Consider the following 20,097-nt stretch of genomic DNA (forward strand, 5'->3'; position numbering starts at 1 on the left):
ATATTATTATTATTATTATTAACGATTATTTTTGAAATTTACTAATCATAAATTCATTAAATTAAAGTAGGAAAAGAAATCACAGATTATTAAACAAATGCTGCTATACATAATCTTGTATGTAAACTCTGTTATTAAAAGTAAATGCAACATATAAATTAAATATATAATAATTATACACATTGATTTTTGATATATAAAATATAAACATATATGACATATAAAAGTAAATGATTAAGATTCGAATATAGAAACAAAAGACATATTTGTGACTTACAATATGTGCTTTATAAATTAGAGACTTAAATATCATGTAATTTTCAAATACTGTCTTTTAAAAATTTTTCAGTACAAACCTGTCGATAATGTGAAACAGGCCGATTATCATTAGGAAATAGCTTAGTTCATTATAACAGTAAAAAGTATACACAATAATATATTATAAAATCGACAGGAATGTATTGTAATATATTAAGCGTTTGATTCATGAAAAAAAGATTTAAAATAGTTTCAATTTATGTAATATAAAATTATTGTAACTAAAAATGTGAATTATAAATACAGCGATCGATTTTCCTACTTCTTTCGTAGAAATGCAAGAATTTTTTTAAAATTAAGATATTGCATAAGATATGAAATAAGAACAAAATGCACACTTCGTTTCTCTTGTACAAAAATTCGAATAAAAACATAAAGAGGTACATTGCGATGAGATTATGTACATTCTCGCAATATCCCGTTTTAAAATTAATAATTTATATGAAACAATGTAATATATTACTTTATATATTTAAGTGCTACTCTCAGCGGAATGCTGAGAGCGTAATGATGAATAACAACCTTGACAAACTCTAACAGGTTTTAAAATCCCAAGTCTCGATATTTTCGATTCAAATCGGCTACATCTGTATATAAAACATATATAAAGTATTAACAAAATATTTAAAATAATAATATAATAAAAAAAATTCTTGAATCTTTATCTATATAATTTATATAAAATATTTATATAAAAAAATTATTTAAGATAATTTTTAAAATAATTATGATATAATATGATATAATAGTAACTTACTTTGAACAAAATACTTGTCCACAGTTACGACAGTGATGTCTCCTCTCATAAAGGTTAAATCTAACACCACAACCAACACATGAATCCGCTCCTTCATCTTTAAGCCAATGATCAGCTACCGTACGTCCTGGCTGTTCACATACACTCCACGAGAATACTCTTCCCCTTGTGTCTCCAACATATACTGTTCTATGATCTCTGTAATTATTATAACTTATTTTAATATAATTAATTTTATATTTTATATATTTTTCATTTTTAATATTTCTTAAATAATAAATAAATTATAAATATACCTTGATACTGCAAGAGCTGTTATAGATGCAGGTTCTGCATTATCCTTACGATCATATGCAGTATGCATCGTTAATTTACTTCTAAATACTAATTGCCGTTGCCATTTAAAACCTTCTCTTAAGATATTCTGTGGATTAATTTTTTTAGGTTTCGTATCAGCTTCGGTAACCATAACAAAACTATCCGTTAAACTAGTATCACTTTTACTAGCTCGTAGAGCTCCTTCAGAATCTCCAGGATTATTCGATGACTCACTAAATTTATTTAATTGATAATATTATAATAAAAATTGAAAATATATCTTTTAAGAATATAAATAAACTATATTTCATTACCTTGTTTGAGTACCTTCGCTATCTGCACGTCCACCACCTTCGCTTTTGCGAAACATTGGATTTCCACGACTTTTTCTTCGGAGTACAATAGTAGGAGTATTATTATTTTGCGGCGATGGTTTATTACTAGAACCATTGCTCGATTCATTATCCGAACATTCTTCTTTTTCTTCATGTAATCTTGATGCTTCTTTAGCATTTTCAGGTTCTGAAAGACTACTTTCTGAACCACTTTTTGCAAGCAAACTCGACCCTTCAGCAGAAATGCTCATTTGTTTAACTAATTCATGTACTCGCTTTTTTGTATTTTCATTTTGACTTTCATTTTTATTCGACTTCGTATGTTTTTCTTTGGTAATAGTAACTTCCTCTAGTTTCTCTTCTTCTGCAGGCACTTGTACATAATCCATTGACCACATCTATAAAATATATAATTTTTTCTTATATGTACAATACATTTTAAATATTATAAATTTTGTATTATTTTAATTTGTATTATTTTGTATTATTACTCGAGCTACACCATCTGTCGAACCAGTCATAATAACATTTTGGGAATCCCATTCATGAGTTTGACTGAAAGCAACGCATAAAATTTGTTGCATTCTATCAGCACGACCAACACAAGTATTAACACTAGCAAGTTCTTCACCATTAATACTCCATACATGTAACCAAGTAGCTGCACAGGTAGCTATATCTCCCTATAAATAATATTATTTTTACATATTAAATTTCCATTTTTTTCTTATACAATTTAAAAAAACATACTGTCAATTCATTTATGGCTACAGCAGCTACTGGTCCTGCATGTCCACGAAGTTGACGAACAAATAAGCAACGAGATAAATCCCATATAATTGCAGTACCATCTCGAGATCCTGATACAATTACATTATATGCTGGACTAGATGATAAACATGTAACAGCATCCGTATGACCATATAAACATTGTTTAATGGAAAGTTGTCTTTTGGTATATTCCCAAACAGTTACAACCTATCAAAATATTTTAATTTTAAAAAATTGCTAGATAATTAAATTGATATCATAACTTACAGAACTTGTGCCAGCAGTTACTATCAATTTGGAAGACGGACAAACGCACGCAACTATTTCTCCGCCACTTTGTATCATAGCTTCGCATACAAATATTGCTTTATCACTATCATAATTTCCTATTCTAAGGGAATGATCTGCAAAACCCCATGCAACATACTTGTTATACGTCGGGGGAATAAGCGTTTTATTTTGTTCTACAGCTAACACAGCTTTATCAACATGAAGTATTTGTCCAACTGGACCTTTTAATTCTAAAAAATAAATAATAATATTAAAATAATATTAATTATAATTTGTAATTTGTAAGTAAATTTTAATAATAACTGTATGGACCTTTTATAGGTTGAAGTGATGGTTTTAAATTATCAAGATTATGGAAGAACAATTTGTCAGATGTAGTAATACTTAAACCTGGAGTAATAGGTCCTGGATCAATAACACTAGTTCTTTGTGTCATTTTTTTAGCTGGATGTGGTTTTTTGAACAATTGTTTTGGTATTTGACCAAAATTATTAATGAATCCAATAGTAGCATTTTTTTTTAAAGGATCATCAATGCTAAAAATATATTAAAAATAATAAAAATCAAACCATATTAATAAAAAATTAATATTAAATAAATCTTACTTATAAATATCAACATTCCCTTCATAAAATAAATGATGAAATACATTAACAGCTTCAACTGCAGCAGGACCATTTTGTTTACATCCAAATATTAAATCAATCCATTGATGAAGATGTTGTGATACGTAATCACATTCTAAAGCGAGTCGATGCACACGTATAAACTCTCGAGGATCTTGTTTTGCCCATGGAGGTAATACAATATCTCCTAATTGTACACCACTCTGCTTAGAACCTAAAAAATAACAGACAATATTGATTAATGATACAATTAATGATAAAATTAAAACATAAGTTTCTTTGATAAATAATATTCACCTAAATCAAAATGATTTGAATTAACAAGAAATTCTGGAAGATAAAAAAATTCTGGTATAAGTTCTTTCACATCAGCCATATTATGCTTAGATGCAGAAAGCCATGCTTCTTTTATACTATTAAACATTCTATCTGCTAGATCAAAATGTCCACCCTAAAAATATTTTTCATAATTAATGTCACAATTAGTTTTGTGTTTTTATTTAAAAAATCTTTATAAACCTGTAACCGAAGAAAATGTTGTGTAAATGGTTCCATTCTTACTAAATATGAACAAACTATCATTGCAGAAGAATAATGAGTTCCATAATGATAAGGGGGTGTTTCTCCATGTGGATCATCCCATTCTTTATATCTGAAGTAATTAATAATTATTAAATTATTTTTATGTTATATTAAATTATTTTAAATTAGTCTCATTACCTCTTTTTAAACTGTAATAATCGTTCTGGACTTTGTGCACCCATAGGTTTACTAAAATCTCTAAATGTTCCTGGATCAGTAAGATCTAACTCTTCACTATCATAATCAGCTAAGATCCATGGAAATATTGGATATTGCATCAAATCATTATAGCTACGTCCCGCTAAAGTATTAAGATGCATCAAATACTGAAAATTAGATATCTCACCCCTCTAAAGAAACAAGATACAGTAAAAAAACAAGTTTTTATAAATAATTATAATATAAACAATGTAAATTAAATATTACTTAAAATACCAACCACCCATCGTTGTGTAACAGAAGTTTCACCTATTAAATTAGAAAGTAAACCTGTAGCCTGTTCTACATTTGCTGTTCTTTTCTGACCAGCAACAGATTGTTGTGCACTGTCAGCAATTGCTGTTGCAAATGTCATAAATCTTTGATAAACTTTATTCCTTACTTTACGCGGAAATGCTAATAAATAATTTCTGCCATCTCCACTAAATACTTCTAATGCCATTGGTTGTAATAGATATCTTCTTTTATGTACTTCTCTACAAAAAAAATAAATAAATAAAAATGTATTTTATTATATTAAAATTAGATATAATCATTTAATTACGTAAATATAAAGATTTATTACCTAATATCTTCATAATTAAATTTTGAACATTGTCTCATAGCTCTGGATCTTCTAGGAGATCCTGGCGATGGTAAAATTGGTTCATAAGCTTCGGGTAAACTTTCTATATCTCTTATTTCTCTAGATTTTAAGAGTGTGAATCCATCAACTACATAAAAATGTTCTTTCCCAAACAACAACAAACCTTCAGTTGTATCTAAACCTTGAATTCTAGCACATCTGAACATATGACTTATCTAAAAATATAAAAATATTTAAATATTACATATATTGAATATTATTTATTTATAATAAAATTATTTATATTAAAAGAACTAACTTTTTCATGTTCCTCTAATAATCGTATTAAAGTTTGATTGTCTGGAACAGTCTGATTATTTTCTTCTTCTTGTTCATTGTCTTCTGGTGCTTCGTCTGGTTCACTAGCATGACGTTCTAAGGTACATGGTACCATGGGAGGTTCACTCTCTGTAGAAGTATCATTAACATTTAACGGTGTATCATCGATAACAGGATCACGTTCGCGTTCGAACATTCCAGATGAATTACCAAGTTGCTTTAAGTAATATTCTTTACTATCAGTGCTGGTTGCAACTTTGTACTTTAATTGTTTCTACATAAAATAAAAAAAAATGAAATATTAATTAATAAATATTTGTCAATAAAAATTAATTCAGTTTTTTGTAAAATGAATTTATGAATTTACATTATCAGGATGTTCTAGTTCAGGTCGATAAGGATAATGTATATAAAAAAGTTCATTTTTCATCATTTTTTTTCTCATTCTGCATGGACCTTCTGTCATATCTAACATCCATTTATCGAGTTTAGTAGGTGTTGGAGGTCCCCATAAACCTCGCTCTCTTGTTAATTCAGTTTCAGTTTGTAACCATTCCTATAACATATTATTAATATAATTATTGATTTTTTTTCTTCTTTTTAATTAATATTCTTACTTGATATACATATCGTTGAGTATGTTGATTAGTTTGTATATATTGCAAACGTTTAGCAGTAGCGAGTTCTCGGACTAATACAATATGCTGTTCTGTCCATTGTGCAACAGTATTCTGATGTAATCTTAATCTTACACGTACAGATTCTTCTTTTCGAACTTTTGTTCGACTAGCTAATCTTGTTAAGCCTCCTGTTACTTTTTGAATTTTCTAAAATAGAATATAATTCTGTATACATTTCATTCTATTAAATTTTTATTAAAATTTGCCTTAATCAAATATTTACCGATTGTATTTGATTATGAAGTTCCCAAGGAACTCTATATGAAGCTTTTCTTTCCATAACAACGTAATTCAACCAAAGTTTAGTTGCGGCTTCATGTACTTGATCTCTCACTATTGATAATTCAGGAGCACGTTCATTACCTATAGGTACTGGAAGAGTAATTTTAAAAACCTCTTCTATAGCAGGTTTTTTACAAACATATAATTCTTCCCAAACTCTTGTAGCAGCAACAGCCATCAAATTATGACCTTGATGAGACGTTAATCTATCATCACTAGCTTCAACTTGTGGATTAACATGCCATGTTGTTTTTGTATTTGTATCGAGCATAATTTTTATATCAGCAGTCAATTGTAATAAGCAATAAGTTAAGCAACCAATAAATTCTAATTCATGATTACCAGCACCAAAAACTAACAATCTATAGAAGAACATTTTTAAATTAAATTTTAATTATAATTTATAATTTTATTTTAGAAAATGTAAACTTTACCTGTGAGTAGTAAGCTTATGTAATGCTTCTAATACAGCCATTTGATCAGCTATCGAATCTGTTGCTCGTGATAATAAAAATAAAATTGTTCTGTTTAGACAATGATGAAGACCTTCCATACTAACAACACCTGGTCGTCTTTTTGCTTGACCAATTAATTTTACAATGAAATCAAAAACTTCATGTGGATCTTTTGTTAAAGCACCTATGTTAAAAAGAAAATTATAAAAAAAAAAGATATATATTTATATTTAAAAATAAATACAAAAATCTCTTGATTTACCTTGCCATAATTTATCAACTATTCTTGCTGCAACATAACATACATTACTAATTATATTATTGACTGATCCACCAGGAACGACAGGTAATGCTGCTTGTTCCCCAATTAAAACATCTGCAGCCAATAAATGTTCCATAAGAATAGATAAAATTTCTGTTTGATAACGTGTCTGTTGTCCTGTAGATGCATGTTCTGGCCATGCTTCCAAAACTAAATCAATAGCTGGTGGAGATTTTGCAGTAACAGGCAAAGAGAGGGAATCTACTACAATAACTCGTAAAAAATCCATGACAAATTTTTTTGCTGGATGATTTGTTAAACCAACATCCTTTGATGGAGATCTTACTAATACTGGTTCTTGCTGAAAATAATATAATTTATTATCAAATTTTTCATTGATTATTAAAAACTTATTACTACTATATAAGATTTACCTCATCTGCTGGAGTACTAGCTCCACTACTATCTTGGCTAGAACTTGAAGGTTTTGGAAATAACGTACCAGCTAATGCACCTAATACTTCCGCAGACATAAATACTTGCATAAAATCAGTAAAATTATGATAAAGAAAAAAGAGAAACTGTATTATTGTCACTGGATAATCACTTAACCAATCGGGCAAAGATTCTGGGCTATTAAATAAAAATTTTATGAATTAATTTATTATTTTGTACAATATCTAATATAATTGAAACAATTCTTGAAGAAAAAATAAATAAATTATAAAACTTACTTAATTGAATAATTATTTAACATTGTTCGTACCATCGCTAATAGTGTTACCACAGCTTCTGGACAAAGATTAATTCTACTTGCAAAAGAAGATAATGTATGATTTGCAGGAACACCAAACAAAAAGTTCCATACATTGTCCAAATCGAGCTATTATTCAAAATATAAACATTTTTATATTTATATATAATTTAAATATTATAAATTAAAAATAAAAAACATATGAAAAACGTTACAGAACTTTTAAAATGACTTTTGAATCAGTAGGCAATAATTTTACAGGTTGTCCCATCATAAGAGCAATAAAAAGAAAATATAATTCAGGAACAAGATCTACATGTTGTGGTAATAACCATCCTAAATGTTGAAATCCTGGTACATGAAGACCAGATGGCTTAGTTTCACCACCTGTAATTTGCTGATGACAACCTAAAAATAATATAAAAATATAAAATATAATTAATATATTAATTAAATCTTATATATTTAATATCTCATATGTATATACCGAGTGCTAATGCCATTTTATTATGATCTGTATGACGTAACCAACTACCATTACTAGTTCCTTCTTTAAATTTTTGTAATATTGATTGCACAGAACAAATGGCAACTAAAATTCTTAATCCCCATATTATGGTTGTACTATGAAGACCAGACTGAAGAAATAATAATATCCAATCTAAACCTAATACTTTGGCTAATTCTTCACACATACTGAAAAATATTATTAAATTTTAACGATAATAAAATTTTTATTTATTTAACTTTCTAATTTTACTTACTTTATATTTACTTTGGGACCATTAAATAATAAAGAATGTAAAAGTTGCAAACAACGATTTCGCAAAAGTATATGTTCCCCTTCTCCTTCTTTATTTCCTTCACTTTCTCGAAGAATTAAATGTTTTTCTGGACTTTGTGGTAACGTAGCAACTATAAATTGACCGAACCTATAAAAATATAATATTATTAATATCTAATAATAATAATATTATATAATAAATTTAATACTAATATTATGAATATCATATAATGCATATATATGTTTGTAAAACAAAATAAATTAAATAAAACAATTTACCAAAGCAAATCAGCTTGTCTTGGCTGACTTAATAATATACTAAGTAGTGCGAGCAAAATCTGTCTTGTACTACTTTGTTTTACATCACTTAAAATATGTAACAATTTGTGTACTAATTGCAAATCTCGCATTAAACGTAAATTTGTTCTTTTTTCACTTGATTCTGCTATTAATTCATACAAATGTTCTAAAAGTGATCTTAAGAGTTCGCCTGGTGCTTCATGCCAAATCTAAAAATAGTTTGATATCTTCATAATATTTATTCTGAAGATAAATTATTTGTGGAAATAAAAAAAGATCATACTTGCAAGTCACATAGAAGATCTTGAAATGCCATAATGTTAGGTATTGCACTAGTTTCTCTACCACTATCAACTGTACCTACAAGACTGAATGTAAGATGCAAGATATGACTATTTAAAAGAGGACATTTCCTCCTTAGTAACATTGCCAATGTTTGATATCCTCTTCTACGATCCATTTCTTGTTGAGCAACTTGATTGGATCTTACAACACAAACTAATGCTTTAACAGCAGCGTATAAAGATTCTACATCTTGAGCCATAGCTATTAAACCTATGAAATAAATAGTTATTTAAAAAAAATTTTTTAAACAAATATTTAAATATATATTTAAAAATTCTAAAAAATTTTACCTAATAACACTGAACATCCTCCCACATTATCAATCATAGTAGCTACAGGTCGAGGACTAAAGACACGAACACCAAGATATCCAACGACTACACCTCCAAGTGCTCTTGCTGGTCCACTTAAATGTCCTGCTGAATTATGAAGAACTCTAATAGGAGTAGCATTTTCATGCGATGACATACCAAGCTGTCAAGTAATAATAATACAATTTAGTGAATACATATAAAAAATACAAGATAAAAATAATTATATATACCTGTTTAGCAATTGATTTATTATCAGCTCGACTATAAACTTTTCTAATTTTAGCTAATGTTAATTGAGACATTGCTTTAGAATTTAATCCAAATACAACTTTTTCTTCTGCAACAAGAGGCATTAAAGGTTCTTGACCTGCAAAAAAATATATTTTTATTTAAATAATAGTCAAAATTATTATAGGAATATTTAATAACGATATTTAAAATTTTATAAGAATTTTTAATAAAATAATTTAAAACTATATTAGTAAAAATTATAATATAAAAAATTAATGATTCAACAATGATTTTCAATTAAAATTACTTTAAAAAATATTAAGAGATTTTTCAATTGTATCTTAAAATTCACAGTATATAAATTTAATGTATATAACATATTTTTATTATATATAAAAATAGAACAATTTGCATTACTCCTCATTCAATACTATAATATAAACATAATATAATACTCGTTCAATCCTCATCTTTCATATTATAATTATATATATTTTATATAATATTTTTTAAAAAATATAAATATTTATATATTATTATATATCATATATAAATTATTTATATATATTTTATATTTAAAAAAAATCTGACAAATTCTAATACCTGATAATAGTGGAGCTTGTAAACTTCCCATATAATGTGGACCTAATTTAAATAATGTTGTTATATTTTGTGAGTTAAATACTTCTTCTACTAAATGGCATGGCCCCTGTTTCCATGTAAGTCTAGAATACCGTCGCCAACAAGGTGGTGTACCTATATACCCATATACTGGAGATGCTACTGTTAAATTTGCTGCTCCTCCTCCAGGGACTTGTGTAATATAATGAAGCTTCTGACTATGAATATGTTGACCATCCAAATATAATGAAAAACTTGAATTTTTTAAAACAGCACGATTTAGTACAATAACTATATGATGCCATTGGCCTTCCTGAAGCAAATCTGGACACCAAACTCTTGCGCCACATTCACCAGTTCCTTCTGGTTCCCATTCACCTACATCTGAATTTTTTATTTAATAAATTATATTTAAAATATTAAATTGATTGATAACGAATATGAAGATATCAATAATATTTACTTTGCGGTAATGGTGTTTCCTGTGTAGATACAATAATCGCTTTATCTCTTGCACTAAGCACAGCAGTTAAGCAAATTAAATCTTTTGTTGATTGCGGAGTACGAACTAATGTTAATAATCGTACGCAATGAGCATCAGTTCTAGGATCACTAAATTTATCAACACATATCCATGTACTATAAGTTAAACCAGTCTGTGGAGGAAATAATCTATCACCTAAAAATTAATATAAGTGCATTTAAAAAAAATATAAATTTTTGGAGATTTAAATCAATTAATTATATTTAAGATTTACCAGAACCAATTCCGCCAAGTACACTACTATCAGCAGCTACTACCGTAGGTGGAGTTGTACTTTGTGGTGCCACACTAGGTAAGTATAAACATGCAAATCCTTCCGCACTCATATCAAGTTCTACAAAAGGTGGTAAAGTACAAGAACCATGTGCTCGAAAATCTTTTGGTGTTGTCATAGATACTAAAGTTTTAATACGCGTTAATGGTACAGGTCCACCTCGAACTTTATTTGGTTCAATATCATCGAGTGAAATACAACACAATGGATCACCCAAACGCAAAAATTCTCTACAATCACAAAAATAATAATTCATACAAATATTATATATGATAATCGGATTTTTGAAATTTTATTTTATATCTTACCTTAAATCACGGGGTTCTAAAGATTGTGCTGCAAGTCTTTCTATAATATATTGTAATGGTTGATGCAAAGGATGTGTTTCATCCTGTAAAGCAATTCTACCAACAGATAACAATTCACCTGCCATTCCAGCATCACACATGATTTGTTGATTTCTTTCGGATCGCACTAGACTTTTAATAATTTCAGCAACATATAATTGTAAAGCTAAAGCCATTTGTGGAGTAGATGGTTCTGAGATTGATGGAAGTAAATGTAGCATTCCAACTACAATACCAGGATGAACTACAATTGGTTCAGGACTAGGTGGATTCAAATTTAAAGAATTTATAATACTTCTTTTGCCACCTCCTGGAGAATCAAAAGATTTTTGTTGCTAAAAATAAAATAATATTTAGTTGTTAATTTAATAATAAATTTATTATAATAATAATATTATATTTTATAAAATTAACATATTAAAAATTACCTCAACACTATTTTGTTTATGGTTTGGCGATCTCATTCCTAAACCCACCAAATTCGGCTTATCAAAAGAATCGAGCGCTACATCATAAAGAAGTCTTAATAATAAGCATGCATATGTTAATGTTTTTGGTATAACTTCTGGAAATACAGGTTCTAATACACTTCCAGTAAATAGTGATGATAACATATTATGATAATTTGTAATTGATATTATATCTATTTCAGTAAGTTTTGTCTGTGTTGAGAAACATCCAAGCAATCGTAAAGTATCACACAAGCTTGATTGACATATCTATAGAAGAAATATTATATAAATATATTATAATATTAACAATCACTATACTTTATAAACATTAATATATAAATATTTACTTCATGATGGAAAAATTTTGCATTTGCAGGTTCAAATCTCATAGCTGTACTTATAGTGTGAAATACGACATGTAAAAGAGTTAATAACTGTGCTTCTTCCTGTGGCGTTCTTTTTATAATATCATTACAAGGTTCTGTATTCTCCGATCTTTGCATGCCTAATTGACCTTCCAAAGATACTAAAACGGACATCACATATACAAAACCTCCTACTTTTCGAAAAACAGTCCTAGTTCGATGAGATTCTCGTAAACAAGCCAGTAAAGACTAAAAAATAATAATATGTTAAAACAGAGTATTAAAAGATATAAAAATTATTATTAGTATCAACTAACTTTTAATATATGTGTCTTTAAGACTAAGGCATTAGAAGGTGCTGAATGCATAACACCTAATAATGTAGCCATATCATCATCTCCTCCTGCACTAAGTATTAATTCTCTAACAATACCAAGAGCTTGATATCGGCAGTCCATATAGGGTACGAGATTATGAGCACAACGTGCTCCACCACATTCCCTAAAAACATTAGCATTTTGAACGTTACTTGCCAATAATGTTGTCAAAGCTTCCATTACTAAGGCACCCAATCGCTCATCTTCTGGGCAAATTTTACATTCTGAAAAAGTAATATTTATTTATTTCTATACATATTAAATGAAAATAAAAATATAAAAATATTATTACCTAATCCTTGATCATATGCAGCCTGTTTATCTTTCAGTAAAGTTGCATAACGATGAAGACACGTAACAAAGACTTCTAACATACCTACTTCCCTGTATACATCTTTAAATATATTATTATGTCTAAAAAATCAATATAAAATATAATCATATATATTAGATAATAAATATATATATAAATAAGAAGTGTTGCTCATTACCTGAGTATATTAAGTAATGTTTCCATACATAAGATACTACAACTAGTTGAATTATTTGTTTTGAGTAATATAGATAATGATATAAGTTCTTTACAAGGCACAAAATTAAGTTGAAACACTATAAATTCTAATAGCTGAAAAAACTTTTCTTGTATTTCTCGATTTTTTAAGTAAATTTTTTCTGCAAATTGGGATAACGTATTTTGTCCTTCAAGTATAAAATAATTGGCATTGTCACTATGATATACACTCGATATTGCATCGAGAATTGTACAACACAAAAGTGGTGAATTAGATTTTACAAATACAGATTGTAATACTTGGAATGCTTGAATATTTCGAACACTTCCTCCTATAAAAAACAATTAATATTTTATCAATTATAAAAAATAATAGTATTTTAACAAATTATATATTTAATATATTTTCAATATATTATATTGAAATAATAATAATATATATTTTATACATAATATATTCTAGTTATATATAATATTTATTTTATTAATATAATTTAAAATTGTATATTGAAATATTCATACCTCTATTACTTGGTTGAGGTAAAGTAAAACCAAGCATTTGAAATAAAGATCCCATACTAGCTTGACTTGGTTTTAATTCTGTATGTCCACACATTGTTAAAGATGCCAACATAAGCACTAAATTTCGAATAGCATCTTGTGCTTCTGCTCTACTATCTTGTTCTAATCTTGATGGAGCATGTCTACAATATAAATATTTTTAAAGTTTATAATCTATCACAATTATATTAACTTAAATATTATTAAGATTAAAAAAATTCTTACTTTAATAAAAATTCTGATAAAAAGATATATCCTTGACAAGCACGAAAATCATCCAGGAGTGTTTGAGATACTTCACTAGAATCTTTTAAAAAACAAAATACAGTAACAAACATTTCTACTACTTCCAATGGTGCCAACTCAGGTACACGTTGCATATTATCAACACATAATGCTATACATCCTTTATCTATAATTAAAAATTAATAATAGTATTTGATATAAAATTAAAATATATTTAATAATGATTATTTAGTATGTTTTGAAGAAATTAGATTCATGCTCAAATAGAAATCAATTTATGAAAAATTATATTAATAAAAAATTATACTTACTATGAATATAACTTACTACATTTTGAGTAAGTCCATGTCGAGATAAAGTCATTAATACTTCTGCCGCGCTTTTACGCCACATTACATTATAGTGAGGACACCAACTAGTTATTGCTGAGAATAATAAAGTTAGATCATCTTTGCGAGCAAGTTCTTCTGCTGGATATGGATGACTACATAATCTCACTAATAACTAGAAGTTTAAAAATCAAATTAATTATTCAAATAAATATTTCATTAAAACATGACAATGTATATGAAATTTTTACTTGAACAAATATTTTTTGTAATAATATTCGACGTTGTTTCGGAGTAAATTCGCTATTTGCATCCGTAATTTCGGTTTCATCGTCAATCATTTCAGGTAAATCAAAGAATAAATATAAACATTTTACTAAAGTTGATGGAACAGAAGCAGTAGTCATTGCCTAATAAAATATAAATATATCAATAAATAAATGTAAAATTCATTATTTAGAATAATGAAATATAATTGAAATACATACTTGTATTACAGAAGTATCACCTGCTGCAAGTAAATTTAGAGCAGAGAGCAACATCCAACCATTACTTGATTCTTCACTATTTTCAATTTCTAAAAATTTTACAATGGCACAACTTGCAGTTTCAGTACTTTGATTGCTTGCCCTCCTACTGATTTCAAATACCATTAATTTAGATACTTGTTGTGTAAATGCCAAAATATCCCAAAATTTTTCACTCATATCTCCTGTTGGACTAGATCCAAATACCTAAATATTAAATATTAAATTTAACTTAATATTAAATATTAAGTAATTCAAATTAATAATTTAATAAAAACAAAAAATAATAAAATTTACATTCACATTTCATTATATTTACATGTGGTAGATATTAAAATAGAAAAACTTACCTTGCAAAATAATGGCAACATATTATATAATTTATCATTACGTTCAGCATCAGAAAGAATATGTGGAGGATGGGTATATTCAGAAAAAAGTTTCTTAAGATGCATAAGGCCCAGAGCAGTATGTTGAGGATTTGTACTTCCAGTACAATCATCTAAACCACCAGTATTATTAGAACCCATACCTCCAACACTTGTACCCCCTCGTAATTTACGCATTATGTTCATAGTTAGTACTTGCTAAAAACATATAAATAATATATATAAATTAAATATACATATTAATATTAAATTTTAATATTAAATTGAATAAAAAAATTAAATATTTAATATATTTTAACTTACATAATTATATTAATATCTTTATATATGTATATATAATACATTTTGTAAAAGAAAATCTATATTTTTAATAATATATTGATATTTTAAATATATAAAAGAATAAATAAATGATTATATATATATAATATAAATGAATATAAATAAAATTATAAAATTATTGTTATATCTAGTAAGTTTTGTTAAATATAATAAATAAAATATTCATAAAATGATAAAAATACAATATAAATTATTGAATTTGCAATAGTAAATTACTTTCTGTAAAACAAGTTTAATCAATTATAAATAATCAATATAATCAATTATATAATTAAACTAAGTTTATACATATATAGTATTATGATAATATGTATAGTATCTTTAAAATTATAATTCATTTTAATTAATTAATTAATCTAATTTATTAATATTCATAATAATTATTATACAAATTTTATGTAAAAATAACTAATTACACTCCTTTAAATTATTATTTATATTCTTACTTACAGTTTTAATTAATCATAAAAAATATATAAAAAAAGGAAATATAAATAACAACATAAATGTTTGTATGATATAGCAATATATTAAAAATTATAAAATGTTTCCATACTACTATAAAAGTTTGAATAGAAATGTTATTGAAAAATAATTAATAAATTTTTAAAAAAAGATTATATAATATATAAACGTTTATTTATTAATAAGTAAAATCTTTTTAAGTATTTATTATGCTATTGTATAAAACGGTTATACAAAAAACGTTAACATATCGGAGAATATATAACATGTGAAAATGGCACATTGTTGTGTAAGAAGTAAATCGAAACACTATTTCTCAGTTGATTATACACATCAAACAATCTTTCATGCACGTGTCATAATAATTTTTATACTTTTATTTACTATTGACACTACTCTTCATCAAACACTCAGTTCAATATTTACGTCTATCTTCTGTCAAAATGTCAAATTAAAGTAAAATTACAATGACTTCGTAACCGCCCACGATTCTTACAAATAAAATTTGAACATCATCATGCGGACATGTATCGTATTCACTAATAATTAATGAATTATTACCTGAAACGCGACACAAGCCAGAAAATTCTACATTTTCTTTTGGAAAATTGCTCTTTCAATGAGAGTATTTAATATTTCAGTGGCAGCAGCCATCTTCATATTCGACAATTTCTTTGGTCCACAACCAACGCGATACGTCGATAAGTATCACGTGACTGCTAATAATCACAGATCTATTCATTTTTTGAATGTATTAAGCTTTAATATTCACATATAATAAAAAGTAATTTCTATTTTTAATTGATTTTGTATATATTTAAATAAAAAATTATATTAAATTAGAAAAGAAATATTAAACTTAAAAAATATTCAAGCATATATATAATCTTATATGTTCTTATATTTTCGTTTAAATAATAATCAATATAGTAAGAAAAACACAATATTTGCAAAATTAATTACTTTTTTATTTATTCGTATTATTACATTATATACAAAGTACATATGTGTTTAGAAAGTCTTGTGTCAAAATTTAATAAAGTAAAAGAACTATTTAATTATAAATGCTTAAAAATTTTTAACTTGTTCGTTGAAAAAAATCTGAAATTTTTCTTTGTCCAGATTTTTTAGTTGGCGATTCATTTTTATTTGGAACTATAGAGTTTTCACCTAAAGTTTGAATTAATTTGTATGTATTATGTGTATCTGTAGAAGTCTTCATTGATTGATGATTTTCATCTTTGGTCGAATCACTACAACCACTATCCGAGTATTGTGAAATAAGATCTTGTTTTGTATCTAATAATTCTAAACCAGATAATCGGCATTCTTGAATCGTTTTAGTCTGTGTCGTATCTTCCGAAACTTTCCATAAAGACTGTTTTCTTTTTTTCTCTACACTATCTCTATCATAAATTTGTCCTTCTTTTTTCTTTATATTATCTTTACTTTGAATCTGTTCTTTTTCCACAATTCTTTTAACGTCTATATATTCTTCTTTTAAAATCTCCGTTTTTCTTTTACTATTAGTATCTTCATCAATATTAGTTAACCAACCTTGTATTTTTTCTTCTTCCGTTTCAGGATATTTTTTATCTAACTGAAAAGATCTTTTTTCTCCATTATTAATGCTTTTACTTTTTTTCAAAATTTCTTTTGTTATAGAGACTTTTGTATGAATATTTGTATTTAAATGTTGTGTAAATGATTTTATTTTACTACGGTTATACAAAAAACGATAAAAATCTAAGTTTCCTGTTGAAGCAAATTCTTGATACTGCACCAACAATGAAAAAATATGAGCTAAAACATATAATATAATGAATTTTTCCATATATTTTAAAAATATTTTAAATAATATATTTAAAAAATATTTGAATATAAATTACTACCTATATTTATTTCATGTTTTACGAAGTGCATGTACATTTCAGCAATAGCATCTCGTAAATTTGTATCCCCAAAAGTAAAATAAACCATTGATCGACCTGCTACAGCTGCAGCCATTAATTGTAATAAAACTTTCAATTTTGGATTTCCACGAAATGCACCACATCCCCAGTTTCCAGTTGCAACAGCAGGAAGATTGTTCTTGCTACCTTCGCAACCAACAAATCCTACATATGCCTATAAAAAAATATAAAAATTATTAAAATTTACATAATTAATCAACTATTATTTTTAATATATTATTTTATATATTTTATATATTTATAATTAATTTTAAACCTTATTAAGTTCTCTTGTTATATTATTTATGTTGAATTGCGATTGTGTATGTGTAAAATAAAGAGCATCTATTGCAACAATAGATGTTAGTCGTCTTCCGCTACTGTCTTTAGGTGTTTCATCAACATAGTCTCCAACCCATTTAAAAGTATTACTATAACCTTTATATTTACTATATCTTTCAATACCACTGACAATTAATGCTTCAGTGTCATCTAATTCTTCCGTAACAAGCATTGTCACCATTAATTCAGGACAAATAACAAATCTTATTTCTTCTTGTACACATCCTAACCCAAGAACACCACCACCTACATATCTAAAAGTATTTTATATTTTTATAAATGTATTTTGATAAATGTTAATCTAATTAAATATTGAAGAATATACTTGTTAGCAAAATCCACTTGCAAAAATCCAGTTCCTTCTGTTTCTATTGTTCCTTTACTTGTAATATGTAGAGGTAACAATTTCTGTATTTGTTCATCCCATTTTGGACAATCGGATTTAGGAATATATCGTCGTTGAATTGTTACTACACCTTCTGGGGCTGCTCTATGGGAAAATTATAATAAATAATATATTGGTTCTCTATATATGTATCATTAAATAAATATTAACGTACCCACCTTTAGATGTTACTCTGCGAAAATAATGAAATATACATTTCATTTTTTCCATTACAGATTCACACTTATTCCATTTTCCTTCTTTATATGCTGAAAATAACCTATATAAATGTATTATATTAATATATTAAATGAGTTCTTTTAATTATTTATAATTAAAAAAATAATTATTTATAATTATTTTTGCATTATTTTACATTGTATTATTTATACAATGTCAATTTTTAATAGTCATATTCAATTTTAATTTGGTTAAAAACTGCATAACAAAGTACCTATTGAAATTGATGTATGGGTATTTTCCATATTCAGATTGTGGATTAGTTGAATTACGTCTTGGAAATGTACAAAAAAATGCATTAGCTAGTAAAGAGGCGATTTGTAACTGGCTAAGACTTATTGCACCATTAGTGTGGCGTTTTAAAAGAGGCACTGAACCTGTTACCAAAACAGGAAGTTGCAAAGCAAGCTGAACCATTTTTGGCATTAATACTTCAAAGAAAATATTTGCTTCTTCTTCATCAAGTACCTTTAGTTTGGAATTATTATAATGAAAATATGTAAGAATATATTGAAAAAAAATATAAAGAATTTTTAAAGTATTACCTCAGAAAAGAAATGATGAAGTGCAGTAAAATCCCAACGTTGTGCATATATGTGATTATAAGAAAGTATTGCATTTTCTAGTTGATGAGTTGAAATAAAATTTTGAAGTAATGATTCTTGTATTATTTCCCATCTGTTTCGACAACGTCTAGTTCCATTCTATAATGAAATATAAATTTAATATCAATTAATTAATTATTATTTAATTAAATATCAATTATTATATTATTTAATAATTTTGACTTACTTATAAATATCATTTATATTATTATTTACTTACCTCATCTATTGGATATACACTATGTTTTGAATGTGGCATTCTAACATAATCCTGACACCACTTTTCTACTTGATATGTAGGATATGGTTTTGGTGTTCCACGTACGGGTAATGGTAACTATTTTAAGATATATTATTTAAAAATAAATTCATTTTTAAAATAAATTCATATATATTAATGAAAATTATTTATTGAATTTAATATTCACCGATATTAATACTATATGAGATGAAGATGGACAAATAGGTGGTAATTCTTGACAATCATATATACCTAAACCTTTATGTATTTCATCCATGTTTACACCTTTCCATTCAGGTACATCATCCACAGGTTCTGGTTCAGTAATATCAACTAACATTGAACTTGCTTTATGAAATAGAAATAAATAATTAATTAAAAAATATATATATATATATATATATATATATATATAAAATACATATATAATATACACTCAATTTTAATTTTCCCG

At 26.5% G+C, this 20,097-nt stretch overlaps 2 protein-coding genes across 7 annotated transcripts in view; both read right to left on the minus strand.

Moving 5' to 3' along the window:
- Positions 1-561: 561 nt before the first annotated feature.
- On the minus strand, positions 562-16,597 carry LOC102679853 (WD repeat and FYVE domain-containing protein 3). The gene is made up of 45 exons (XM_006611237.2): positions 16,440-16,597; positions 15,033-15,269; positions 14,644-14,889; positions 14,407-14,565; positions 14,138-14,330; positions 13,806-13,992; positions 13,542-13,723; positions 13,000-13,351; positions 12,801-12,922; positions 12,449-12,732; positions 12,114-12,380; positions 11,743-12,033; positions 11,276-11,649; positions 10,908-11,197; positions 10,613-10,828; positions 10,132-10,533; positions 9,528-9,664; positions 9,274-9,457; positions 8,922-9,193; positions 8,618-8,847; positions 8,319-8,486; positions 8,042-8,250; positions 7,775-7,962; positions 7,535-7,683; positions 7,235-7,433; positions 6,801-7,161; positions 6,518-6,722; positions 6,025-6,445; positions 5,739-5,948; positions 5,489-5,677; positions 5,102-5,395; positions 4,783-5,018; positions 4,438-4,693; positions 4,137-4,348; positions 3,936-4,068; positions 3,714-3,867; positions 3,396-3,630; positions 3,103-3,326; positions 2,767-3,020; positions 2,479-2,706; positions 2,220-2,411; positions 1,708-2,126; positions 1,372-1,626; positions 1,076-1,273; positions 562-905 (listed from the first exon to the last, which is right to left on the minus strand). The coding sequence occupies exons 2-45, from the start codon at positions 15,255-15,257 to the stop codon at positions 791-793; spliced, it is 10,317 nt and encodes a 3,438-aa protein (XP_006611300.1). The 5' UTR covers positions 15,258-15,269; positions 16,440-16,597; the 3' UTR covers positions 562-790.
- Positions 16,598-16,824: 227 nt separating this feature from the next.
- Positions 16,825-20,097, minus strand: part of LOC102679148 (poly(ADP-ribose) glycohydrolase-like) — a 6,481-nt gene continuing 3,208 nt past the window's right edge. For 5 of the 6 annotated variants that reach the window (XM_031508426.1, XM_031508427.1, XM_031508424.1 and 2 more), the window contains 9 exons: positions 19,831-19,991; positions 19,623-19,739; positions 19,343-19,501; positions 19,012-19,265; positions 18,733-18,837; positions 18,498-18,662; positions 18,108-18,426; positions 17,771-18,005; positions 16,825-17,681 (listed from right to left, as the gene is read on the minus strand). In XM_031508426.1, coding sequence (XP_031364286.1) covers positions 16,957-17,681; positions 17,771-18,005; positions 18,108-18,426; positions 18,498-18,662; positions 18,733-18,837; positions 19,012-19,265; positions 19,343-19,501; positions 19,623-19,739; positions 19,831-19,991 — 2,240 coding nt within the window. In that variant the 3' untranslated portion in view covers positions 16,825-16,956. The remainder of the gene's footprint in view (positions 17,682-17,770; positions 18,006-18,107; positions 18,427-18,497; positions 18,663-18,732; positions 18,838-19,011; positions 19,266-19,342; positions 19,502-19,622; positions 19,740-19,830; positions 19,992-20,097) is intronic. The other variant, XM_006611230.1, reaches the window with a different exon arrangement.

This window comes from Apis dorsata, unplaced genomic scaffold, assembly GCF_000469605.1.
Source record: "Apis dorsata unplaced genomic scaffold, Apis dorsata 1.3 scaffold_85, whole genome shotgun sequence".
NCBI lineage: Eukaryota > Metazoa > Arthropoda > Insecta > Hymenoptera > Apidae > Apis > Apis dorsata.